Genomic DNA, 22,426 nt, shown 5'->3' on the forward strand with positions numbered 1-22,426 from the left:
CGTGGCTTCAGAAGCATCAGAGCAGCTGCTAAATACCTGCTTGTGTTGATGTTCTGTTGTCAGCTGCTGTTCCCAAGGTCAAGAATAAGCTCTCCATCTCACCTTGTAAGCCAGCTTAAATGAGAACAATTCAGAAAGCTTAGAAAAATGGGAAGTTGAAGATTCACAATACAATGACAATGGAGCAAACTCCCTCTGCTGAGGAAGAGCAAGCGACACGACTGACAGCTGCCAAGTGGAGCTTGTGGTGAGATGGATTTTCAGCCACTTTAAATTAATAAGATACAGACAAAGAATTTGTAGCTTCAGAACAAAATCTGCATAGTTTTGCAAAGTTTTTGCGCTCAGAAAACATCTTTTTTTTTTTTTTTTTGACTAAATGATGACCCTGCTGAACGGTTCTGTGGGTGCCACATTGTTCTCCCTCATTATAATAGCAAAAAACATTGTCAGGTGGGAGGCAGATGTGCCAGAGTTAGTGGTGTTAGTTGAATTGTGCAGTCCTGTCATGTTTTGAACATGCCGTGGAGAGAAGCTGTATAATGAATCCCTACTGTTTCCGCTATGCAGGTTGTGATGCAGCTGGTGCGTCTGCTCCCCGACGGCCACAGGATGAAGAGGGAGGTGGACATGGCCCTGGACTCTGTCAGCGAGACCATGACCCCCATGCATTACCATCTGAGAGAGATCATCATCTCCACGTACAGACAGGTACAGCACGTCTCCCCACAGTGCTCATTAGCTGCTGTTAAGAATGCATGACATCCACATCCATAGGTAAATATTCGGCATGAATAGGTAAAAACTGGAGATGTGTTTGCTCTGGAGCTTCTATCTCTGTGAGGACCAGTTTGATTCTAAACCTTGCGGGTTGGACATTTTGGGAGATTTTGGCTAGGAGTCGTGATATATTCCTCTAAGCCTCCTGGACAGTGTCTGAATTGTCAATTAAATCTTAACATATTTTTCACTCAAGAAGGTAATCTGACAAAAAATACTTTAGAATCTGTGCTCTTCATGCTGGGACATAATCAGCATGTTATTCAGGATTCAGGTGCAGTTTCACATGAGCCCCATAGATGGCGTCAAAAACTTGTTTAGATGTCTTTTACAGCTGCTCCTTGGAGAGACATGAATGAGAGGGATCCGCTGCTCTGCAGGCACGAGCTGCAGAGCGTGGAAAATGATTGTGGTGCAACATAACTGTAAAACTCAATGGAATTCCTTTGGGTCTAAGCAGAAACGAGTGAAAGGAAAAAAGGCAGGAAAATAAATGATTACTTGTGGGATTTTCAGGCTTGACCTCTTGAAGTTTTATTTAGTTTGCCTGCTGTGCTAAACACAAGGGCACACTTGGGCTGTCAGTGGTCTAAGTGGTATTAAATAACATATCAGCTGCTTTGTTCGCTACATGCACTGATTGTCTTTCAGTGTCAAGTCCACTGATGAGCTAAGTTTATTAGTTTCCCTTTATTGAATATTTAACCACACAGAGGAAATGCAGGTAAGGAGAAGCAGACAAGGAGAAGTATTTTTCATCTTTGCATTGTGAGAAAGGAATGAAAAGAAGCTGCGACTCATCTCTCAAAGGTCGTTTAGACATTCTGTACGCTGAGCAAGGCTTGTAGTGGTGTTTCAAAGACCTGTCTGGACAAGGTCTCCCCTGATGCTGTGGCCTCTGCAGGACCACGGCTCTGTTTTAGCCATTTGTAATGCAGACTGTAATCATTGTGCCTCTGTGCACCGTCAGCCGTTCTCAGCGCGCTGGAGGCAGCCGGTCCTGTCTCCACCGTATCAATGGGCCTCATTGTCCTACGAAGCATGTCTTTCGCCTATATTCTCTCCCCCGTCTGTCACTTTCTGATGCCAGGCTCCAGGAAAGGGCTCGCTATCGGCTCACTTTCAAATCAATTAGGTAATTTGTATAAGCAGAAACAAGAGTTTTGCACATACATTTTGCACACATTTATATTTTTAATATTGTGAGGTCCAAATGACTTCAAACTGTCCAGAGTTCAAAAGGATCATTGAAATTGGTTCCGTTTGTCGTAGTTGTGTGAAGTTTTTGACCAGTAGTATTACTTTAGGGCAATGTTTTTACGAGTAAACCCAGACTTTATTTGTATCACGCACACCCATGCGATGCACACTCCTGCCGGCAATATCACCAAATTGATGAAACTGATCAACAGTTGGCAGCTGCAGCGTAGCGTAGCAATATGTCAGCAAGCTAACGCGACTCCAAACAATGCATGATTTAAAACATGTAAAAATCAGCTTTGCAGATGTTTTATGCAGAAGGAAACACACATGTTTTTGTTAGAAATGCTGGATGTGAGCAGAACTTTTGTTTGTTTATAAGAAGATCAACAGGGCACCTTTTTAAATGCTGAGATCTGTGGACGTGACAGGGAAGGAAACCTGAGCGGTCAAACAATCACAAGTTTTAAATAAACTCCCAACGTGGCCAACCTTATTTGGAGGAGAAAACGAAGGTGAACAACAACAGTACTACCCAAACTATCTGTCGTAAACATCCATTATTGACTTTCAGGTTCAGTTTAGACCATTCTGACTGTCATACCTGACCTACCAGGTGTGCTTGCCCAGTTCTCCTTATTTGCCTCATCAGACTTCTTTTTAGTCATGTTACTGTGTTTCCAGATTTCCGCAATGACTTGGTTATCGTAAAGTGTTATCATAACCAGCAGAAATGACGGCCACATCTGCAGAAATCTGACCCAAATTGTCATGAACAGAATGATCTTTTAACCTGCTATAGCAGACCTCAGGTTGGCACTATGTCCTCCTTTCAGCCTTTCGCTTCCTGCCTGAACCAGCAGGCCAGGTGATAAACAGTGCCAGATGTTGCTAGAACCCGGCAGAAAGCAGCAGACGAGCGAGGGGGGAAGAAGAGGGGAAAAATTTCACCCCCGCTCTCTCTCCTCGCAGCCCTCTCCCCTCCAAATCACCCTCCTCCCCTTTGACAGTGGTTGGAAAATGTGTCTTTGATAGAGAAAAAATATATTTACACTGGGACCCGAACCGTCCGCCAGCTCCCAGAGGGGCCTGGGAAGGGGGGGATGGAGGTGGGGGCGCTGGGTGGGGTTTTTTTGGCGAATGAGGGGGCGGTCAGCGGTGGCTTCTTCTTGAAGGGCCTGTAAATCCCTGCTGCCGACCAGGCATGACCTCGCATTGCAGACGCATCCTCCAACATCAGTGCCAGCGCAGTGGAGAGGTTACTTCCTCTCCACCTCCTCCTCCTCCTCTTCCTCCTGCTCCTCCTCTTCCTCCTGTCTCCTGCACAGGAATCAGCTGCAGGGGCCTCTCTGTCCACCGTGAAGCCAGTTTGAGCAAGACAATCGCCTCAAGCAATCGGTGCACGCTGGCATTTGATATTGTTCCCTTTCTTTGTGGAGCTTTGTGTGTCTAAAGGTGATATAGTTGGTTTTGACACAAAGGCTCAATTTATCGGATATTAGAAGTAATTTTGACCTGATCAGAGAATCTGATGGTTCTTAGCTGATACACCAACAGCCCTTACCCCTCTGATTCTTTGCTTCCCCACAACCACTTCCCCACCAGGCTGTTGATTGCAGATCCTTGTCTGATTTATCCTGTCCGGGACTTCCCACACACATGTACAGGAAATAAGCCTTTCACCCAGTCCATCAAGAGGATATTAAAAGCAAAGAGAGCGGAGTTGCAGAAATGGAGAAATTGTCTAATCGAGCAATCTCAGGAACCCAACTCCTAATCCTTTTTGTTGGGCGAAAGTTTCAGCCATTTTCAAAAATTCAAAGCTTTTTCACCCGGGCGTTGAGAAAGCTGAAACGCACAGAGTAAGACTGAATGAGCGGCAAACCATGCTGTGTGTGTGTGTCCAAAGAAAGGCCCTCATGGTTTGGACGGGGCAGTGGAAAAATATTTTCAGAAAGGGGAGAATGCTGTGAGCAGGTTTTCTCGAGGAAAGGTAGTGGACGTCTTTAGGAGAGAAGAAGGGGGGAGGAAGTGGGGCTCAACGCTCCGTGTTTGTGGAGGTTGAGGGGACCACCGCAGCACTGACAGCCAGATTGAGAGCAAGGGATTAGGAAGAAAGACAATGAGGAAGTTCTGTGGTGGCAAAGTAAGAGGCAGTCACGCTTTAAGGTTAATGGACCACAGTGTCCGCTTTGGAAGTAGCATTTTGCAGCTTTGCGCTGAAATCTCGGCTATCTTTTAATACTCCCCTGACTCAAGGGTCTTTGTGTTAACAGTTTTCTTCTCACTTAGGATGACCACTCGACCCAAGTGGGCCAATTACAAGGTTTGGTTGGTAACAGCCAAAGGAAACATTGGCAGGAAAATGATCCTACCTGAGCCAGAGACACGTTATTCTTCTTCTTGCCTTAAGTGTTCGTTGACTCGCCATTCCTGAAAAGAGGCTCTTATTTAGATCCAGCACTGCGTGGGAGGGAGCAAAGTGGGAGAGCCAGAGGTTGTTGTTTTTATTCATAATTTCCAGCCTCTCACATGCCAATGCCAATAACAGTATTTGCTGTGGCTGCCTACAGAATGACTTATTTTGACCGAATCCCATCTGAGCAGGTGCAACCATTTGAGCTGTTTGGACATGGATAACACCGTCTCTGTGCACCATTAGTCCAGAGAGTTGGGACTGTGTGTGTGTGTGTGTGTGTGTGTGTGCGTCAGTCAGTACACATAGAGGTAAATAAAGTATCTCTGGGGGACTTTCTGGAGGGGTTTGGTGAGCCTGGGGGTTATAGACAGGTGCTACAAGTCAGTTGCTATTCAGGAGCTCATTTATTTTAAGGGAGTTTCCACAGCTGTAAATGGCTTCAAATGGTACTCTAATACACCCAGTGAGTGTTTGTTTATTGTGCCCTCTTATGTCTAATATGCCATGATCCATTAGAGGGCCCCTGACTCACTTGATATGTTGATGCTGACCTCATATATTTCTGTCATTGATGATTTATGTACCTTGTCTCAAAGCTATAGCTCACGTTGTATATTTGCAGCAGATATCAGAAACAACAGGAAGAAAAACTGCATGCGGCAAGGTTTTCTGTCTTTCTGATCTCTGTCAGGGGACTAATCTCGACTCTCCTCATAGTATGATTTATATCTCTACATGCAGTGGAAGGCTGAGCGTAGGCAGCTCTTTGTTTGATGCACTACCAGCTTATTTCACTGTTTATCACGTCTTCAACCAAAGGCGAGGAGCTAATCAGTGAAATCACCTGGTGAACTGCGCTTTCAGAACAAATACACGCAAATAACCTGTTAATCACCACAAACAATGAAAAAAAAAAAACAATTATGATCTATAATGAAATCTATTGTACAATAATACAATAGTCACTTTGTGTCATATGGCTCCTCTTCACCATTTTGCTGCAGAGAGCTGGCATGCTCTCCAGTGCCTGATCTGAATCCATTTAAAATGTAATTTTCCACAGAATAACACTCGACTATCAGAACAAATGTTGTTATTTTGGTCTAACCAGAAAATAAAGCATGAAGTTAATTACTGGTGTACCTTATATACGCGCACTCAGTTTTCTTCTACTTGGTTGCTATGTGAAGTTTCAAATGAATTATACTGCATGATGTCATGATGTTTCTGCCTCTCAAACCTGAGTCTGGGATGAATTCTTCCTCGCTGTCACTTCCCTCAAACTTACTGTCCGAGGGGGTGATGTTGGCTTGTCTCTAGGCTTCTTTTGCTCATTGAACAACCCTGTGTCCATCGCAAGTGAATGTCAGAGGATATATTCATACATTGAGCTCACAAATTGCTGCTCTGCACAATGAAGGTGTGTACCGTATCTTTAGAGGTTTGTGATCATCTCACTATTTTTTCTTGTTAAGTTGACTTTATTTAAACATGCAAAATACCGCAATTTATCTTACCGTCCACTGACCGCTTCAGAAATCGTTATGTTTTCCTTGTAGTCTGTCCCCCTTTTACCCTGAATAAGTGAACTGCCCTGGCCTGCCCTTTGCCCTGACCTCCCTCATGTCCCCCATCCCCCTCGTAACCACAGCGCTTAAGACCTTGCTGAGCACTGCACAGAAGGGTTGCCATTTCCTGCCCCCACACACTAAACCTGTCATTGCCCCAGGCCCACAGACCAGGAATAACTACCTCCAAAGCCGTGCATGAGTGTTTAAGCATGCCCCCAGTCGCTGTGGTCGTGGTATCTGATGGATCCTGCTAAGCCCCAAATCATTTCACTAGGAAAAGGTCCACCTTTTTTTGTCTAAGCTTTCACACTAGCTAGCTACTGGCAGTGAACAAATACCTAAGGGAATACAATCCCAGTGGTGAAGTCACTTAAATGCCAACCATGTGGGATATGCAGAAGTCATGACTTGGTTGGGTTGCTCCAAGAATTGCACTTTTGCAGTGCCCCAGTGGGGGAGCCATGTTTAATATGTGAGGACAGTTGAGCAACAGATGAATCCCGTGTTAACGATGCCATAACTACTCCCGAAGTGCCAACAACTCACACAGTCAGCGTGGAACGTTCAGCTCAGCCTTGTCAAATGGGTTTTCTTTTCCACAGAGACGGCTCACAATATGATGCCAAGTGACAATTTTCCTGCATTATTTCATTCTTGGAAATAATTATAATGACACAGTTTTGATCAAACACTGGTGAGCATAGTTTTTTGTGAATATAAGAAGGGGTGATGGCCTGAACACGTTCCACAGATACTTTATACAGGTGCTCAGGTGGTAAAAATTTAGTGATATTAATATTTAGTATGTTAGCTTGGTACTGCACAGTTGTTTATGTAATGCATACATTTTTTCCATTCTTGCAAACGGTAATATTAACATGCAGCGTGTGATGTCTAGCATGTAGGATGGATGCAGACAGTTATAATAGTAACCTGTTCATGTTCAGCATCTTGGACTGTTAGCGTTAATCTAAAAAATCCGGCTTGGAAATGTGATCATTTGCGTAGGACAAATGTGTTAGAGAAGTGTAAAATTTGGCCTGTTCATGGTGCTAAATGAAATCATCCATTCATGGCAATACATCCATAATTATTTGAAAAAAAGTGTCTGACCACGCTGTACTGTTCCCCACATCAGCTCTGTGGCTCACACAGAAAAGAAAGAAAAGCCAACCATCAATACATTGTCGGTGTTAAGCACCAGCATTGATGAAATGTCATTTATGGCTGAGTACAAATTTGATTAGAACTCCAGTGGGTTTTGAAATATTGAATGTCTGATTAGTTGTAGCTCGCAGACATACCAGTTTAATGCCCCAGTGGTGGGTTTGCATGCGCAAGATATTTTGATAGCTCAGTAAATGATTGATTCGCACTGGGAGTCTCCATGTGCTCTGTTGCCAGGCATGTGCACGTACAGAATGTACCATAATGCGTGTGGTTAATGTGGGCAGATATTCCAGTCTCTGTGTAGGCTAAGTTGATGAGCCCTGTCTCCTCCTGTGGCTTTTGTAATCTCTGCTCTCCAGACACGTGATGCATTTCTGCTTGTCTGTTTGTCTGAGAAATTGGCCTTTTCCAGTCAAACGCCTATTGACCATTGATTATGCAGCACATTCCTTCTTTAGTTCCTTAGTTTTTGGTTATTTTTGAGTTAGACAATGTTTGATTGTTGGCTAGGGCTGTTAAATATTTGATTTAGATATTAAAGGAAGGTTAAATATATTCTGATAGAGATCATAATCCACAAGAATTTGTTTGTAATGTAATGACAAAGTGTCTGACCTTATTCATTTTCAAGCCCTTGGCCAGATGGACAGACTGGTTGATGGCACATACAGTATACAGATTGACACAGCTAGCCCCTCAAATCCACCTCAACCTCAACTTCATGATTTAATCAGCGTAGTGTGGCTGAGCGACTGGAAAAAGACAGACAGAGGACTGGAATCTGTAGAAACCATCAACATAAAGGCATCTCCGTCCTTTCCTCTCGTCGGCTGCTACATGGCTTCTCTGCTGCTTTTAAAAAAAATGAGTTTTGGGCACCAGCTTGATCCATAAAGATCAGTTCTGCAGCTTGAAGCCAGATGATGTATGTAACTTAGATTGCTTTGCTACTGGCCAACCTGGCAGGCAGCAGACTGGACGGGTAGATGGTCGGGTTTTCAGGAAGATGGAAGTGCATGTAAAAAGAAAAATAATGCAACCCAAAGGAATATATAAGAAATATGTTCATATGCTTCTCTCACTTTCACACATTTTCAAGCATCTAGGGGATGAACACGCAGGGATGCCAAGTGTTTTAACAACTCAACTATTAGTATAATAATATATATGACCTTTGCAATGAAAGTTAGACAGCTTTACAGAGACTTTAACAGAAGCAGAATTTAAATATAACATGTGGTTTTTATAGAGGTAGACAGAACGAAAAGAGAGTGATGATAGGAGCTTTCACTTGTGACAAGAAGGTGCAGAGCTAGGCACGATTCAATGATGAAAGTTTGTCAGACAATGATAGAGAGAGAAAAAAATGTCAAATTTTAGCTTCAGGTATTCGTTATTACTGTTTGATTTAATTGTCTTGTATATTGCCCCATTGCCATTCAAGTATTATAGTTGTAATATGGCTTCTGTAAACTATGGCAGCATATTGTCAGCCTGGATGGAAACAAGTTCCAAAAATTGCAGTGGGACTCTGTTTTGTAATGAACCCACCTGAAAATCAGCATGTATACTTGACTTTGAGTTGTCTGTACATTGAGTCAAGAAGCCATGTGTAGGCTGCCTGTCCACTCTCGACAGGTTGAGGTTTGGTTTAGGATTTGAGTGGGAGGTGTTCTTGCAGCATGTCATGAATGGCTGCTTGTGTAAACCTGGGTGGGAAGGGCCAATATGGATTGGCCTTTTTACCTCAGCAACCCCATCAGCTGGTAATTGGCACCATATGTCAAGCAGACGGACCTCTCCATAATGTGCTCTTCTCAGTTCAGTCTTTGACCAAATGAGCCCATGGGAGGGTCAGCCTGCGACACTTGTCTGCCACCATGCAGGGATTCAACTAAACTAAACTCAAAGTTAAACTTTTTTCTGATGTTTACTTAAAAAAAAAAAAAAAAACCCAGCTCCTCTGAAAATGATAGTCAGTGACATTTTACGTACACCTAAATGTTGTTTTTTCCTGCCGCAAAGTAGTCCCTGACCATCCAACCTCAATGGATATCCCCATTTTGGAAAGTGTGGAGGAACAAGTTGAGGAAACTCAGTGTCAGTAAAAACAAGCAATGGTTAGACACCACTCCTTAACACACCAACTCACAAACACCACCTCAAAAATTCACCCGCGTCTGGCCAGTGGCTGGTCCCATTTTCCAGCCCTGGTCTGTTGCATAGCACGGCCTCCCGAGCAGTTAGGGGTTAAATGACTCAGTCAAGGGCATCTCAGTAGTGCCCCAGATGTGAACTGGCACCTCTCCAGCTAGCAGTTCATGTAAGGTATCAACTGGTCCATGCTGAACTTGAACTAATCACCCTCTGGTCTTCAAGCCTTGTCCTAGGGACTGAGGCTCAGGGGCAATAGACCGTCCCAGTAACAGTCCTACAGAAGATGATGGCTGTCTGGGTTTGGTGTTTTCAGGGTGGTAACAGCGAACTGCACGATATACCAGCTGATTTAGCCATTCAAGAGAAATATCAGAAAAAAATTACGTGATAGACCCAAAAATTTCTTTCCTAGTCAAACTGTCTGATGTTTTTTTTCACTGCCTTTTTAGTGCAAGAGGGAAGAGGTGAAATGACAAGCTGGCCTCTTTGAGAGAGTTCAGTGCTGTCGATGCTTGTCACACACATGGAAAACACTCTTGAAAGATTCACTGTTGGAGATGGACAGAAATTGCTAGTGCTGTCAAACACTGGTGACAAATCAATAGCACCAGCTTGCCAATGATTGACTAGCATCCCTGTCAGTATGTGTGTGGATGGAGAGGGGTGGGGGTTCACATTATCGCTGTGATTGTAGACCGTAAATAAGCCTGTTCTACCAATGCTGAGCACTCGCCATTGTTCCCTGGTCTTTGAGTGTGTGCAGTTTTGACAAGATGAGATTTTCAGACTGACCTGTCGACCCTTTTACATGAAGGACCACATGTTGGACTGCTGAACATGTGGAACCCTTTTATACCAAACCTTATGACGTGCAGCATCCCTGTTCACACAAGACATGGGCACGGGTCAGGCAGTACCGCTCATAAGTTGGTGGTGTTTATCTTTAATACACCTACACCTGCAGGCTGCAGGCTGTGACGCTTATCCGGGGATTATTGTGAACTTTTGTCTGAGTCTGGTCTTACGTGCTTGAATTAAAAGGCAGAGACTGAAACAGCAGCCTGGGGCAGTTTTAAATCACTCACAAACAGATATCGAATGCATTTATGCGGTTGCCGCAAAGCGCGTCTCTCTTTCTGTAAGATCAGTTTAATTTCATGGAAAGAAATCGTTGCATAACTAAGTTTTGATTGCCTGAAGCACTTTTATTTTCGGACAAGGGTAAAGAATGTGCTTCAATCCAACACGGTTAAAATCAGCTCGATATGCAGCTCGATTAAGTCAATATTGACGTGACCAAAAAAAAATACTTTTTTTCATGAACCGCTAAATCCGCTTATGAAATTCAAGAGTCCCAGTTGCTGAATCAGATTGAAAGCTCAAACAGTTTGCCACTTTCTAAGTCGTATTATCTGAAAATACTGCATTAACTTTTGCATCCGCTGGAAGAAAGAAAGAAAGTGTCTCCTCCTCAGCAGCCACATATCCAGTGTTGTTTTGAGTCATTTTGCCTAAATCTTTTGTCTTACAGCATATTGAATACAGGTTTTCAGCTCATTTAGATGTGGTAATACATGCTTTGTGGCTGACTTGACTCAGTTTACTGACTCTACAAACCAATGCTGTCTAGCATAATGTCTGTATTTCCTGACTGTATCAGCAACAGGAAAACCATCTCTATTTATCTCCCACCGTCTTTTTTCCCTCTCCCTCTTTCTCTCACAAACCAAAGAAAAACAAGATAAATTGAGAAGGGAGTGCACGTCTCGGACATGTTGTATGTCCACAATAAAAAACAAAACTTCACCAAAATCATCAAAGCATTTATAATCTGTAGTACTTGTATTGAGGAGCGGTACATGAGGTTTTTCCAGTCACACATTTAACAGAAAGCTGTCACTGCTCTCATTAGTGGTAACTCTGCCTCCACTTTTTCTTAACCACTCATTTTCAAATTGTCCTCGCTCAGAGCTCTGCTCAGCCAACCAGCATTCCTGGACTCTCTCAACAATGGTATGTGGTCTGCGCTTGGCCGGCCTCCCAATCCGCTCAGGACCGAGCGGAGCTGAGGACGTTCATCATCACACCTCAGCAGCCGGCTAAATTATGGTTTCCACCTTTGATGACTGACCAGTCGCTTCCCTTTGTTCTGAAAGGACAAAGCTGCAGTTCCCACTTTTTTTTTTCCCCTCTCCTCTGTTTCGCCAACTCAGTGCAGCCTTTTCTTCTTTATCTTCAAAAGATTATGAAATTGCTCCACCTGTAGAACTAGAAGGAATTTTCATCTCAGTATAGAAAGTAACACATTGTTTCATTGACCTTTTTTTTAGCTTCTCAGACAAAACGCTGAGAAGTGGATGTGATTATTAGTGCAGTTCATTGTCCCAGAACGTCAAAAATGTAATCCTTGCGAATCCAAAGCGTTCAAGGCTGTCTCTTTTACATGGAATGGAAGAAATTTGCTCTCTCTCTTCACCACATCTTCCCCAACATTGTTTTCTGAAGGAATTTCTGAGAGTGCACGAGAGGCCTCTCAACCACACATATGGCTCAGTCAATGCAGACAAGACAGATGGCAGCCACAGAATTGGAGTTGTGTAGATTGTAGAGGTGTGAATTATGTAATCTTTGTAAACTGATCTGAGCCCGTGTGTGTTGCTGTGTGTGTTATGAGGTCGGTATTTGGCCGTGGCTTGTGCACAGATAGTTGCCAGGCTTTGGCACTGTGGATTTTCAGGCTGGGAGATGAAATGCTGAAAGCCCCCTGGGGTAGCAGGGCGCACAGGGTGATCGGGTTCACCAGCGTTCACCTGCTCTGCCGCTGTGGTCAGTGTTAACTGAGAAAGATTGGAGGAAGCGACATGTGTGTGTGTGCTTTCTCTCTTCCTCTGTGTTCTGAGAGAGTTGATAGACAACAGACAGCACATCCATTGTTTTCCTAGGTGTAGTTTCTCCTCCGCTCTGCTGCAGATGCTTGGAAAACTGGGATCCAACCCCGGCTGTTTGGGAATGGACAGGAAACCCCACTCGCTCCCCCCTCCCTCTGTTGCGTCATTCAGCTCTGGAATGATCGTATTATGGTGCACTGTGCACATTTCAAATTACCCTGAGTGCTAGCCCACCTACTTGGTAAACTTTCATTCTTCTCTGTGCAACCCCCACAGTTCTCCAACATACTTTCCCGATATGCTGCTAACTGTGAGCAGATAACCTTCTAACTCTGTTTTATCCATCAAAAAGGCGCACTTCGACTGCACGGACTTGACTGTTTTTGAGGCGGCAGCTATGGTGGATAAACTCACTGTGACTGTTATATCAGCTCTTGTGAGGACATGTGTGCTGACCATACTTTCAAAAGCAGTACCACAAGCAGTCAAATTCTCATTAATGTCAAGTGTCTGAAGAACTGTTGACAGTCCATTGAGCTGGACTACACCTCGTTCCCACTTGTTATTTTCTGTTAACCCCAACTGACATGCTTTCCAATCGAGCACAGCTGGATGGCAGACCTTTTTCACTTGCCTGGAAGTGCAGGGCTTTAAGCAATCAGAAGAAGAAAAAAGCAGAAGGAAAAAAGGAAAACATCTTGACACCGACTCGCCACACTGATGAAAGCCTGTCTGCATGCACCTCAGAGCTGCTCACAGCCTATAATTGAAGAACTCAATTACCAACCTTACTGTGTGAGAAGTGGCAACCTTACCGTGTGACATATGGCATGTAATAGTGCTGTTACAGAGCTGCTTCGTTGCTAAGTTCTGCTTTGCTAGGTTACCTAAAAAACACTTGTCACATTTTTTCCTCTCGCCCCTCTGTAGACGGTGACTTTAGTCCTGTGAGAGCACTATTATCTTGCCTCCCGAATAACAGTCGAGGGAATTACAGGAGCATCTCATACTTTGGATAATTGCACTGTTTTAGTGTTTCTGACAATAGGGTTTGCCATGAAAATTCAAATCATTTAGTAATTATCATAAGAATAACCATGTAACTATAGTGTTGATTGAAAAAACAGTGGAGTTTAAGGGTGTTTGGACACACAAAAAGTAAACAACTGTTGTGAATACTAGGGTGTACCATGGTGACGCTGTACATTGGGTGACAATTTTGGTCGGTGGCTTACCAGCTGAGCTCCTTCAAAATGTCAAAACTACTATCTGCCGGTGTGTTTCTTCAAAGATAACAGTGGAGAGGAGACGAAAGAATGGTCTGATGGTCTGCCTTTGGAGCACGTTTCTCATTGTTATGTTTTTCTTAGAGTATATCAGCCATATCACACACAGCTTGAAGTTGTCTAGACACAAGTACTTTGCCTTGCTAGTCAGATGACTGTGATCACCCACGTTGTTTAAATCACAAGGTATTGGAAGGTCTGTTAAGGTTGAGCTAGCGGGTGGCTCTGCTATCTGATACAAGGTAAGTATAGACATGAATGAGCAGGATAGATGTAATTCATCATAACATGTGATTTCAACAAGAGTTACAGTCAAAGTTTATATTTTATTAAACTTGGCTGGGTTCATACAAGGTATACGGCCACATTTAAACCTACATTTAGCATTTTTTTTTATGTTAACACTGAATCAAATGACTAGCTTTTAGCCTCTTTCATCTCGTTGTTTTGGCTCTTTTGCACATTGACTGTATGGTGCAGTTCATCTGGCTGTCCTTAACCCACATGTTTAACTGGGAACTGCTGTTTCTGGCAAATAAGTTTGAAGAGTGTATAAAATCTGCCTGGCAAGAAACGGCAGAGAGTCAAGGTAAATAAGAGCAATGATGCCAACTTAACAACAAGAATAAATAGCTTTGTTTGTATAGTGCCTTTCAAACAAGAATTGAACCTCAAAGTGCAAAGAACTCACATGCACCAAGTGCTCCACGTAAGAAAAGACGTAGAATGAACATAAAGCAGGGATAGAAAATGTTTGTAAAAAAGATACAAAAGAATTAAAACCACCTGATGATGATAAAAACAAAGAGGAAAACAGAAAATTCAAAGCTCTCCAAATTCTCTTATTCCTTTAGTTTAATGGCAGTCAACAATTTGAGATTTAACTTAAATAAGCGCATCTCAGCCTACCTCACGACGTCTTTGTGACATTTTTCTAACGTGATTGGAGGAAAGAGAGTGACATTGTGAATTGGTTGCTGGTTTTTTTTTTTTTTTTTTTTTTTTTTTTTTGTACATTGTAATGGATTAGTCAAAGCTGTCGATGCGTGACACACAACATGTGTTTGCCACTGTCGAGGACACAGCCCCTCTGCTGGTGGAGCTGGTGGCCTGAGGGAAACTAAGATAAACAATATTTTGTTGGTGCTAAGCGGAAATAATGTCCATGCAGGCAGGGTTGAGGGTTTGGGGGGGGGTATAGGAGAAACACAGTGCAGGAATGAGGATGTTATATAAGATGAAAACTTGCCCAATCTCATTGGTAATCTAGTTCACCACACGTATCGTCTATCACTCTTACTGTATGATTAACATAAAGATAATAAGAAAAAAATCCCAGTGTGTAAATGTTGTAGGTATTAATTTCTCTCTGAATTTGGCTTTTATTGAATTTTATTTCTCACTCCCTTTGGTGTTTTTTTTATGTATTTATGCAAGGTTACAAATTTTATTTCTTTGAGCTCTGTTCAGTTTTTTGATTCCTTCTGGACATTCATTTAGTCGATACATGTTTGTATTGACATTATTATGTGCAGGTGGTGCACATCTGCTTATGCAGATAGTGTTAACAATTTGTGTCTCCTTTGTTATCTTCATCGAATTGTCTTGATACTCAACACAGATTGGATGTGAAACTCACTTGATATACCAACACAGCTTTGTTTGCCTCTTTTCTTAGATCAAAAGTGGTAAGATGGAGAAGGAGTGTCAGCAGCTGCTGCTGAGGAGCCTGCAGTACCTGGAGCGCTACATTTACCTCATCCTCTTCAACACATACCTGCATCTAGAGAAGAAGAACTCCTGGCAGCGCTCCTTCACTCTGTGGATGGAACAGGTACAGGATCTTCTACTGCTTCTGCCCTGTTGTGTCTCACTTTGATATTTATATGCGTTTGTGTTTTACATGTATGCATTGGAATTCCTTTTTGTGACACTGATGCAAGTAAAACACAGACAAACTTGGATTGATAACTAAGCAGGGTTAAAAATAATAACGCGTCTTCTAAATGAACTTGGTTTGTGTCAAAATTAGAACTCTGTGAGGTGGAAATGTCATGTTAATGCTGCTGGCATTGAGTCCCTCCTTGAATTACCCTTCAAAAAATATCAGAAAAGCCGCCTGTAAGCAGGATTTGTGCTGCATTCAATAAGTCAAGTGTTGCCTTCGGGCCCTAGAGGAGGGTGAAAAGACCTTTGTCATTTGCTGCTCTACACTTGTAAGATTTGCTGGATATTGCAGTTTCATTAAAATTGTGGCAGTAGAACAAATCTTAAATTACCCGAAAGGCCATGTGTCTTGGTGAAAGAACAAAGGTGAGGGGCAGTTGTTTTCATTTTTTTTTACTCTCAGTTTGTGCACATTGTGAACTGGTTACTGGAGTTTCATTTGGATTTTCTTCCAGGAATTTACAAGCTGGTTCTGGTTCCTCACACACTGAACTTCATAACGTCTCGGCTCTGTGTTTTTGTTGGTACATTAAGCGTTTGGCCAGCTGTGCCCCTACAGTAAAGTCGAGAATTTATGTGCATTCCAAACAAATGAGTAGTCTGTCAGTGGTACCCGACACACACACAAACAGAGACACACATGCACAGCAATTAAAATGTATGTTGCAATATGTTAAACTCACATGGTGGTAAAAAATAAGCACTTTGGCAGGTTGACAAAACACATTCAGTTTGATCACTTAAAGCCGCAGCACATAGACTGAATTTGAAATGTAACCAAATGATAAATCAGCATTATATGGTTTCATTTACATTTCAATGCATTTGGTTTTAATTAAAAGGTGTTATCCCAGCTTTAGCACTAAGGCTCAGCATAAGCTCTTAAATCACTTTTTTTTTTTTTTTTTTCATAGAACTAGCATACTTCCATCACGGAGCAAGCAACAGCAGCCTCTTACTTATGTTTTTCTTCAGGCTGAATGATGATTTATTTAAGTTTGTACTCTCAAACGTGTCAGAATGGAGCATTTAAAAACGTACAATAAAAGCAAACAGACAAGCCCAGGCCATGACTGAGACATCGGCCTGCAACTTCGCAGCCATTTTCTATTCTTATTTTCCGGTCGACGTCCTGGAGAAACACGGCCAAGAGCCTGGAATGTTTGAAAATCACTGAATGAAAATCTCTTCCTTCTTCGTCCTTATTGAGGTGGAATAAACTCAGAGAAAAAACGCGGAATTCCAAAATAGACTGGAACAATAGCTGTCAAAACAATTGTCACAGAAATATACGCGGTCAATCGGGGCATATTCTTCCTGTTATGAATAGCAAATATATGTGGTGCATCAGAGTGACTCTAATGGCCCAGTTATGCCATGAGAAAATACAGGAGTGCCCACAGGGAGCAGGAACGCTCGGCTGTAAAGCAGGCAACAGAAAACACTTGTCATTATTGGATGTTTCTGTATTCTATCATGTCTTTCTTCTGTCCTTCTGAAATTATGTTCTGTGTGGTTTTATAGCAAGTTTGAAAAAGTCACGTAGTGCAAATTATGAAACCCATCAAGCAGATCTTTAGCCTATAAAACCTTCAGCTCTTTCCTCCTCTGTTTAAACCTGCAATAACAGATTTTTTTATCCACTTTGGGGCAGCAGAAACAAGTTGTATTAGCCAACCTTTAGTTGATATGACAAACTTATTACCAATTCAGCAGTTATGGAGCAACACAATGATTCATTTGGAGTTGTGGCAAATGAATGTCCAATATTCACTCTCTATTATCTCTGTTTTTGGTCTCTACCACCTCCTGAGAGAAATATCTGACTCCTTCGCAGCTAAATGCTCCGCTGTGTTCACCAGCTAGCCGCTAACTGTGTCTGTCTGTTTGATGCTGCGCAGGGAATGTACAGTAAGTTTTTACAGCTTTTTCACTGAAAACAGCTGCCTGCTGCTGCCCGGAAATGATGCTATGAGAGCGGTGAGCGAGAACCGACAGATAAGCAGTGAGCTGAAGCTCATTACAGATATCCAGAAAGCTGAGGGGAGCTGCAGATTTAGGTGATAATTCTTTGTAGGTTTACTGTTTACAGATGTGAATACCAACGGTATGCAAACTATACCCTGTCTTCAGGACAAGCGATGCAAACACAGTGAAAGAGGTGAAGCATTCAAGCCATCAGTCAACCACAAAAGTCACTTGACAGTAATCATAGTTGAGATGTACTGAAAGTGCTTAATTGTTCTTAGATCACTTCAGATCATGATGATGGTGAGTCAGCCACTTCTAGCTCATTGTGGTGTACAACTGTTACTGCTCGAATAACTCCTCACCTCTAAGCTTCGTCCTTGATAATCACAAAGTTCCTCTTTTTGTACAGTTTGTGCATCCGCACTTCAAAATAGCATCCTTGAAGCTGTTCACTGTGACCATTCAGTGTTCATCTGGTCTTTTCTCACCTGATAGTGTTTTATTTTGGTAAATAATGGTGCAATACAGTGTCTTAAGGTGCTGTAGTTATTATATAACAAATTATGCCATGCATTTCTGAGCCTAAACTACTGTAATAGCCATGTTTACAAATGCAAATATATCATTAAAGGCAATTATGTTTCATTGGCCTCTTAGAATGAATAATAATCATAATGATCAATCTGCTAAATATGCACTCCCAAGTTGGGAATTTCGACTTCAAATTTTTTGGCAACTCTCCTGCATCTACTGGAGCACCTGGGGCTATGTCTGAGGTGGATGGCAAAAACAAGCCAGCATGTCCTTTAGATGTGGTGCTGCAGCCTGCTCCCACCTCCCTGGCTGCCAGGAAGGTGTGCAGGGAAACAGGTAACCTGGTCGGCAATCCATGAACTGCACAGAGAACATCATTCAGATGGCACCACAATATATCAAATAAGTCATTTTCCTCAGTGGAACAGCCTGAACTCAAGAGATAGTCATGCTATTTCAAGGCTGACAGCTTTTGCTAGTGCATTAGACTACAGCAGCATCAAAGCACTGTGCATCCTTTCTGAAATGTCAAACAAAATTGTGCAGTTAGTATGAGATGCTAACCTATGGTAAATTATCATATAGGTGCTGGTATTTAGATAATAGCATGTGCATGGCCAGCACAGACTAATACAGAAATGGAAATTGGTGGGATGAAAATACCTGTTGAATGTTTCACAGTGATTTAATATAATGTCCATTTCCACAGCACTAATTCTTTCATTACGGCAGTCATGTTGCACTCTCCACCCTGCTACTCTTTTTTTAATAGCAGTAATGTTTTCACACCAATTCCACTGTTTTCTCAGATTAAACATGTACTTGTAAAAGCAAAGTTGCAAGACTTTTAATGTGACACTTCCAAAGCAGCTGTTGAGTTTACTTCAGGTTATCTTAAGGTCATTGGGAGGAAAAGGCAAAAGGGAAAGTTATATTATCCTCTTGTGCACGTTTTCTGTCTTGTTCTTTGTATTTATGCTTGTTTTGAGCCGCAGAAGCAGCGGTCTGTCTGGATTGAATAGAAAATAAACTTCAATAACCTGCCGTAGCGCTCGACACTGTTTGAGTGACAGGACATCTCTGCAAAGTGCAGCGCACAGCACAGAGTTGTTAAGCACAAAAGCTTGTGCCAAACATGTCATTGAAGTAAATTACTTCTTAGGGGGAAATTTTCCCTCAATACACTGTACCTGCATAAGGTAGAAATTGATTTCACCCAGTCAGACTCTGTGGGGTGAGCCAGTTTCCTTGGCAACCATCCGGTTTTGGATTAGATGCCATCTTTGAGAGATCTTTATTCTCGTTTTGATCTGTTGTTTGAGTCCATGAGACACGCACAGAAAGAATAAAGATGTCAGCCATTCATCAGCCATCCAAATATCATTTTGTTCCATGTGCTTGATGCACATTGAGCTGTTCACCCTGTCCTCATGGCTTGTGTGGTCCATTGTTTCCTTTACAGCCTTTGCCTTCAGTGGATGAATTTGAAGTGAATCTCATGCAAATCATTTCCACGCACACTGCCAGCAGTCTACAAGAAAGTCAGTGATTCTCCAGAGCATGCAACATGGCATGACCTCACCTTTCCCAAGCTAAATAAAATTTAAAACCACTCAGACTTTTAGATACTCCTTCCAGGACAAGCTTTCTGTTTAAAGAACATTTCAGAGGAAAGAGTAATCGCTAAAAATAATACATAAGCACAAATGTGGTGCAGGAAGGCCTTGCGACATACAGTGCGTGATACATTTCGCGCCCACCTCCATCAGTATTGTGGTGTGTTTACTGGCCCACTTGCAGCAGAAACTGGCAGCAGCCCAACCAATCTGACCCAACCAACCAACCCAGAGGCACAATCATTAGCCTATCACCAGTGACCGTGGCAGGATCATTAATGACAAACTGCAACGCCAGAGGCAGCGATTGGGGGTCATCGCCATCCCTGGTCGTGCATTTGAAGCCGCGGTTACACAACCTGCCAGATCTGAGTGGTACAGTCTGTCCTGCATCCTGCACTGGGTGTGTGCATGTGTGTGTGCATGGACTAATTTGATCTCTTCAGTGGCTAAAAGCAGGAGCACAGTGTTCCCAGTCATGGAGGACAGCAGACTTTGCCAGCTGATATGCAGCCTCTGACCTATTTGGTCTTGATTCTTTTGCTCAGTCGGATTGTTTGAACACAGAATCATGTGTTCTGTGTTGTGTCACTGCAGGATCAAGATGCTAATTGCCACAAGACGATGCAGCAGGCAGCAGTACGCATTCAAAGCTATATATGTATGTATATATAGATAGATAGATATACATACACGTGTGTGTGTGTGTGTGTGTGTGTGTGTGTGTGTGTGTGTATTAGTCTTGGAAGTAAATCCCACATTACTGCCACATTGTGTGCACATTGGACAAATATTGTCCTTAGCGTCATTAGCCCATGTTGCCTTGTGGCCATATAGTGAGATCAGAGTAGAAACATCAGAGGAGTTATTGGAATTGAAATCCATGTTTGCTAATCCAAAACACGGCCCATTACACAATGGCAGGACTTGTGTACAGTGCATACCGTGGATGCCTGCAGGAGAGGTACCCTATCAGTCACTCCAGCTGTTTTGATGTGTGGCACAGAGGCCTCCCTGTCCCCCTGCACAGGCCCGGTATGTGTAGCCTTTGAGATAGCCGACTGTGGGAAGGACCAGCGCCTCCTTGCTGCCTTGCTCTAATGAGTATTGGCGTTTGTGATCTCCTCAATGCAGCATGAAAGACCTCTCTCTGACAGCTCTGCTTACTGTCACCCAGAAAGCTTGTCACCACATACTAACAACTTCCAAGGCGTCTTTACAAACAGAATGCAACAAAGAGGGCAAGATGCAGTGATTTACCCCCAACGATCAGATTTGTTTTTCACTTTGATTTATACTGTGCAGATGTAATGAAAGCTGTTTTCCACGTCTCATGGGGTTGTCTTAAGCTGTTATGTCCACCGCAGCAGCACCCTGAGCCATGAGAACTTGTCAGGGTCGCTACAAGATTTTCATTTTATTTATTTATCTTTATTATGATGTATTATATGGTCATTTCAAGTAAGTCAAGATGAAAGAAATTAGCAATAAACATTACATTGTTGATGTGATAGCTAACATTAGCTGGTTGTCAGAGCAATGCAACATGTTTTCAGGCATTAGCGTCAGATCAGAGCAACAGATGAAAAAATGTGTCACAGTAAACAGACGTAAAAGGAATGCTGACATCTGTCAGCTCGAAATGCTGTTTGAGACTAAACCAAATAAACTGAAATCAGACTGTAGAGTGAAAGCTAGCTGGTTTATTGGTTTTTGGCCACGCTAGCAGCGTTGCACTAGGATAACAGCTGCGGTCGGTCAGTTGGTCAGTCCATCACTTTGGACCGCAATCGGCTGTGAAATTTGGTCTAGATCAACTGTAATAACTCTGGTGATCCCCCAACTTCAGTTTGTTTAGTTTTAGTTTATGACAAAATACGTGCAAAACTTAAGACATTACCAATTAGCAGATGTTAAAATGCTAAACTAACATGGTTAACTTAGTAAGACCGGGTTAACATCAGCATGTCAGCAGTGTCATTGTGAGCATGTTAGCATGCTGCTGTTAGCATTTAGCACTGCTGTGCTTGAGTACAGCTTCACAGAGCCGCTAGCATGTCTGTAGACTCTTAGTTAGCAGTTATTTCTGTGGTGAAGAATGTATGTTATTGGAGTGTACTGAAGACATAGAAGGATTAACGAGAAGTGGGTGTTGTTGCAGATGTGGTGTGAGAAGTTTCTTTGGAGGTTTTGATGGCTCGGGTTTTTTTTTTGGTTTTGTTGCCATGTCTCTGTGTCAGCATTAAAATCCTTTCAACCATAACTGCTAATGAGTCCAATCTGACTGCAGCTGGTGAAGGAGCAAACAGAGCCACTGTCAAGATGGGCTGAGTATTTCAGACACAAAAGATTTTTGGTGGCGTAGAGATTGCATGCAGTCATGCTTGATCCTCTCCATCTCAGCCTCCCAACATCTCCTTTTGGAAAGTCTTGAAACCCTTTATTTCCCCATGAACTGATGAGCCTCTCTCTCACAACTCCACTGTTTCTGATTTTTCACTCATCGCCCATTTCAACAGCTGGTCTGTGGAGTAGATGAGTCAGGTTAAGTGTCCCGGTTAACAGCTCAAATCCACAGCTTCTCCTGGGAGTCCATCCACTGACTAATGGTTCCGCTGCACCCACTCATTTGTTCCCACGAAAGAGCTCATGCAGCAGTCATCCTGGCAGCCATCCAGGAACACATCAGGCACAAACATGAATGCACTGAAAGATCCGTCCGTGCACGTATTCACTATAAAAAGCTCAATTAAGATGGGCCGAGAGAAGCGGCATGATCATTTGTTCATAGTGAGACAGCTCAGGGGACTGAGGAAAGGTTTTTAAGTTTGTATCAGTGTCGACTCAACAAAGAAAAAGTTTTAGCGTTACATGATATCTATTGTAA

At 42.7% G+C, this 22,426-nt stretch overlaps 1 protein-coding gene across 6 annotated transcripts in view; it reads left to right on the forward strand.

The window, feature by feature from the left end:
- Positions 1–22,426, forward strand: part of pald1a (phosphatase domain containing paladin 1a) — a 48,576-nt gene that overhangs the window by 21,890 nt on the left and 4,260 nt on the right. For all 6 annotated transcript variants that reach the window (XM_076760326.1, XM_076760324.1, XM_076760327.1 and 3 more), the window contains exons 18-19: positions 571–711; positions 15,150–15,305. In XM_076760326.1, the coding sequence (XP_076616441.1) occupies positions 571–711; positions 15,150–15,305 (297 nt within the window). The remainder of the gene's footprint in view (positions 1–570; positions 712–15,149; positions 15,306–22,426) is intronic.

Source organism: Chaetodon auriga, chromosome 20 (assembly GCF_051107435.1).
Source record: "Chaetodon auriga isolate fChaAug3 chromosome 20, fChaAug3.hap1, whole genome shotgun sequence".
Classification (NCBI taxonomy): Eukaryota; Metazoa; Chordata; class Actinopteri; order Chaetodontiformes; family Chaetodontidae; genus Chaetodon; species Chaetodon auriga.